Below are 5,443 nucleotides of genomic sequence, written 5' to 3'. Positions count from 1 at the left end.
GGTGATGAGATACCATATCCTTACATCAATGAAAGATAACCGTCATAATAAGTGCTCTTTCTACAAAGAAAAGCTCTGAAAATTTTTTAATAATTCAAAATAGAGATGTGATATGGAATACGATATAGATATGCAATTGAATTAATTAGCTTGTAACATTGTTGATGCCACAGTGAGTTATCCAGGGGTGTTAGTGAGCACTAAATTTTTGTTTTAAGTTGTTTTTTTCCTTCAACCACGCCCCCCTTGAGTAAAAAAAAAATTGGGAATAATAGGGGAAAATAGGGAAAAATAGAGAAAATAAGGGGAAAATAGGGAAAATCAGGATAAAAGCGGGAAGAAAAATAAAAATCAGGAAAAAATCAGGAAAAAAAAATTGCGAAACTGATTTAAATCAGGTTTTTATCAAGCCTGGCTTTCATATTTCCTTACATAAGCCTTGCTATGACGGGATCTTCGCCGACCCAGGTCAAGTCTTCATCTTCACATCCTTCTAGCAACAGGTTCAAGGTCCTCTCCGCCTATGAATATGAATCGAGAACAAACAACCTTGCTTTAGTGACCACCTGTCTATAAAGACCACTTTTTTTGGTTTCCCTCGAGCAGAGTTTCTAATTGAAATCTATACTAAAGGAAGCTACATTTAAAGACCACCTGCTCATATCCCTTGTCTCCTTTGAGTGGTCTTTATATACAGATTTCACTGTATCAAATTATTCTATTCATATTTCTTCAACAAATAGTTAACTAATCACGGTAGAGGTTTACGGTACACCATGTGTAAAGTCCTAGAAGGACTAAGGAAAGTGGATAGAAAATAGAAGTGAAAATAGAAAGGCGAGAAAGTGGAGGTTGGAAGGAAGAGTATCTTTCAGAAGTGAGTATAGTCCTGAAAAGGACTGTAAACCAGAAAGTTGTAGATAGGATGAGAGGTTTGAGTAGAAGACTGGATTGAGTTGGAGAGTTGAGTAGAGTTGCAGAGCAGGAGCAGGAGAGTAGACTCGACGTTTCGGACAGGTTTACAGTCCTTTTCAGGACTATACTCACTTATGAAAGATACTCTTCCTTCCAACCTCCACTTTCTCGCCTTTCTATTTTCACTTCTATTTTCTATCCACTTTCCTTAGTCCTTCTAGGACTTTACACATGGTGTACCGTAAACCTCTACCGTGATTATTCATACCACCATGCAAACCTTCAAACATCATCAAATAGTTAACTCTTTAAATGCCACAAAAATAACCTACACTGTACTACATTGCATTCATCATGGGATAGATACCACAGGTTTCAAGATTATTTAACTTTTTGCAGTGCATGATTGATTTATATTGGTGTTAAAAGGGTTGTCATGGTTTATTAATTGTGCATTAATACCTGTAATACAGAGCATTAATGAATTGAACTAAGTTTCAGTGAAATATATGAGGACTAACTTAATGAAATATGTAAAACTATTAAATAAAATAAAGTTTTTGGTTTTTCACTCATAAAGAATGATCAGGTTTTCATCATTAATCACGAATTGTCGATACAGTTGAAATCTTTACCTCCATTCTTGTATGGAAAATTATTTTACTGTTGATAACAAGCTTGATCAATCTTGCACAAAAGGCTTCCACTGTTAATTTTCTTGCTGCTCCACTGTATTCAGCAACATCCTATAAAAACAAAATGAAGATGGGAGGGCTGACATTAACTGTATGATCACTGAAGTAAATACATGTACATGCAGGATTGTTTTGTTTTTATAGGATGTTTGTTCAATCACAAAAGTCATAAATAAATATACACTTCACCACTGCACTATATATACACAAATATTTCAGAACTGTAATCTATGATGAAATGCTGTTGACATAATTATGTAAAAGCACTAAAAACTATGATTGCATTTCACATTATTTTGTTGTAAAATCCATTGGAGAAAGATAAAAATTTCCATTTACTAATTAAGATACATTTCCAAAGGTTTTTTTAAGCTGTTCAGAGTGAATAGCTATAGTAGTGAGAACTGGTAATTGCAATACAGTTGCCATGGCTGAAAATTCTGTTTGTGGTGTTTAAAAAGGCAAGTAGATTGGTTGTTTGTAAGAGGAACATGGAACAAATCAAAACTCACAGGCTTATAAGACTGGCTTAATAACATATTTAAATTGTATGCATACTTTTAAAGAAAAGTTGTTGTTGACAATCTGAAAACTTGAATGAGGCTTGCCCAATATAGCAAGAAATAAATTTATGCAGACTGATTTCAAGTTGTAGTTCATTCATTTATAACAGGTTAATTATTGAATTATATGTCACTAGGTCCCTGGGAAAGAAAAATCCATAAATTTCCATACATGTATGTTAGTACCCAGGCCTATTCTCTAAAAACATATGGTCTAGTGTTCCAGATGTAGTGGTGGAGATGACTAGTTAAAAACCCTTTTCTTTCTGTGCTCATTAATCATTCACATAATACATTTCTACCCAATGTAGAAATGTATTATGTATTTGTTGCCTTGGAGATGAAATATGGAATAAACTCACTAGATCAAAAATGCATGTAAGTACACGATGGCTTAATCAGATGATCATTTAAACATGCATTTATGATGGGTTTAATACAAACATATTTTGAGCTTAAAAATGAAAGGACCTTTTGAAGAAGCTCACTTTATCAAAGCATTTACTCACACTGATTACTACATTACCATTCGATTCCAAAGTTATTAAAACTGTTTGAAACAAGTACTGACATTGATAGTTTCAAACAAAACTACCATCAAAAGATCATTTAATCTGTTAAGAGTCGGAAGGGCTTTTTACCCTGTACAATTAGCTTGTTTTATATTTTAAATATTCATTATTATTATCAATTTTGTTATAAACTGGTCAATTTTTTAGATACACATACCCTTTTAATTTTGAAGTTACCTGCAATCATTATTAAATATTGTACTCATGAGCATACTTTAATTTATATTAAAATGTGTAATAATTTGATTGTAGCACATTGTTATTCATACATTTATTTAACTAGACCAGACCTGTCAACCTCTGGAGTTCAAAAACTGTATTCTTTAATCTCAAAAGTTGTATTTTACGGAAAAAGTTGTATTCTTAAAAATAAACACGGACTGTTACACGGATCAATGCGTCTTACAGTTCCTATACATACAGGAAGAATTTTTTTAGTGGATCATTGGTTGAATATGCATGATTTCGTCACGACTGTCGGTTCGATAAACCAATGAACATCCCCAAATTGCAGATGTGAGATGCTTGAAGGATACTTTACAGGACAGAATGGGCATTTTGCCATTGAAAATGGCACACACACACAGAAAATTTAAAATTAAAAAAAAATATAAAAAATAAAAAGTTTAAAATTTTTTGTTTAAAGTTTGTTTGTTTTGTTTTGAAAATCGTATTTTATTGAGGAAAATCGTACTGTCGTATTTGTTTCTAAAAATCGTACAAAGTACGACTAAATCGTACTGGTTGGCAGGTCTACTAGACCTGATATTTTTTTTGACCGTGTACATTATTTCTACCACTGGTATCTATCTCTTTGCATTTTAATTTTTATTTGAAAGCCAAACCCCAAGTTTTGGTTGCAGTAAAGAAATAATGATAACAAGAAGCTGAGCCTCTGTGCATACTCTGTAGATCAGGGGGGGGGGGTGTTTCACAAAGATCCTAAGTCAAACTTAACTCTGAATTAGACTTCAAAATTGTGGAGAGCCATTTGTAGCCTAAAAATAAAATATAGTCAATAGTGAAAATTAAAATATTTCAGACTTTTTATAGATTCCACATAACGAACGTGGAATCTCCTTGATAATAGAAATCATGAATAATTTGAATCAACATTTTATGCCTTTTAAAATAACTTTAAAAAAAAAAAATTCATATATGTTAAAAGCTTTCCATAATTGTTAAGTCCAACTTAGGATCTTTGTAAAACACCCCCCCCCCCCCAGTGAAATACTCACATTGATAGTTTCGAACAAGACTTCCATCAAATGATCGGCTTCGGGACGAGCTTCTCTTCCATTCTGGGAAACATGTCTCTTGGTCTCTTCAAACACAAACACTGAAACCAAAACAGTGCATTGTAAAATAACTTGCACTTTTAAGAGTTATAGTAGATATTTTGAATGAAAGTGCCAGTTCGATTTTCTTCACTATTAAAATGAAATTTAGAAAATAGGCATTTAAACAGTCACAAAAGTCTTAGCCATTTAATAGCTACTAGGAGTATAAAACATGTATTTACCAGAAGTAAAGATAATTTATTTACCTGTAGTAAAACAAGAAATCAAGACAAGGCTATTACTGGTAAAGTTTATATACAATGTTTGATCTTGTAATCTGAATGTTTTCATTTCCAATGGTACACATGAAATCTAATCACAGTCAGTATTTTTTTTATTATTTAGAAGTTTTCTCTTCTTTTTTCCTGTGGTCTGTTGAGACTCGAGAGCCAGAAAAACATTAATTCTGTGTTCAGCTGTACCTCTCAAGGAGAATTCTCGCTACCCTAAATAGGTACGAAAATCTCGAAATTCGCGAGACGAGGTAATTTTCACTCTCTCGGGTCGTCACTACAACTTCCGGTATAGAGTCCCATCCCGCTGGCGCTAGCGCCTGTGTTCGCTGTGCAGAGTTTTCACGCACGCTAAAATCGATGCCAATCAGTGTAATTTGTACAGATTATAATATGCAATGGAAAGCTTCGGGCAGAATTAGTGACTTTAGCACAAAAGGCCGTTATACTCTACCGTGAAAGAGAGGGTTGTGATCACGAACGCCTGCACAGGAAGCTGTAATGTCGAAAAGCTATCCCATAATGCAATGCGCGTTTTCAGGATTTTCCCCGGATCTCGGCAGAATCGCTATTTGGGGTAGCGAGAATTCAACACCATTCGTGTGTTTACCCAATAATGGGTGTTGTCAATCACCAGGATTAGCATTCAGTTTTATGACCAACAAGATTTATGTATAAGGCCTAAAATAAAAACTTGTTGTATTTCCCTCTGGGTGCCAAAACATGGGTCGGTCGGTCGAATTTTTTATTTTTTTTTGCCCTCTTTGGGCCGATTTTTTTCAGATTTGAATTTTTGGGCTGATATTTCTCAGATTTTAATCATTCCAAGTTGATATCTTTTTCACCTCATAATTATCCATGGTTTGCACGAGTGAGAATTTTGGAATAGTTTGATTGTATGCATTTATATCCCATTTAAACAAACAAAATAGAATTTTTTTTATTCATTAATAAAAGAAAATCTAAAAAACGGTTAAATTAAAAAAAACTTTTTTTAAATGCCGACCATAGATTTTCAGATTTTTGGGTCGGTCGCAAAGGGCAATACAACAAGTTTTTATTTTAGGCCTAATGCTCTACATTTTCCACCGATCTCTTCATATCATATCATTATCTTACATTTCC

General features: G+C 33.5%; 1 protein-coding gene across 1 annotated transcript; it reads right to left on the bottom strand.

The window, feature by feature from the left end:
• Positions 1-410: 410 nt before the first annotated feature.
• Positions 411-4,084, bottom strand: LOC115920155 (the record flags this gene model as incomplete). The annotated part of the gene is made up of 3 exons (XM_030975140.1): positions 411-521; positions 1,551-1,661; positions 3,984-4,084. Coding segments are annotated over 3 exons (305 nt in total), but the record flags the coding sequence as incomplete, so codon positions are not given.
• Between the last annotated feature and the right edge of the window lie 1,359 nt (positions 4,085-5,443).

Source organism: Strongylocentrotus purpuratus, unplaced genomic scaffold (assembly GCF_000002235.5).
Source record: "Strongylocentrotus purpuratus isolate Spur 01 unplaced genomic scaffold, Spur_5.0 spur5_contig_786, whole genome shotgun sequence".
In the NCBI taxonomy this organism is placed as follows: Eukaryota; Metazoa; Echinodermata; class Echinoidea; order Camarodonta; family Strongylocentrotidae; genus Strongylocentrotus; species Strongylocentrotus purpuratus.
The sequence above is the reverse complement of the archived record's forward strand: the minus strand, read 5'-3'. Positions and strand labels throughout refer to the sequence as shown.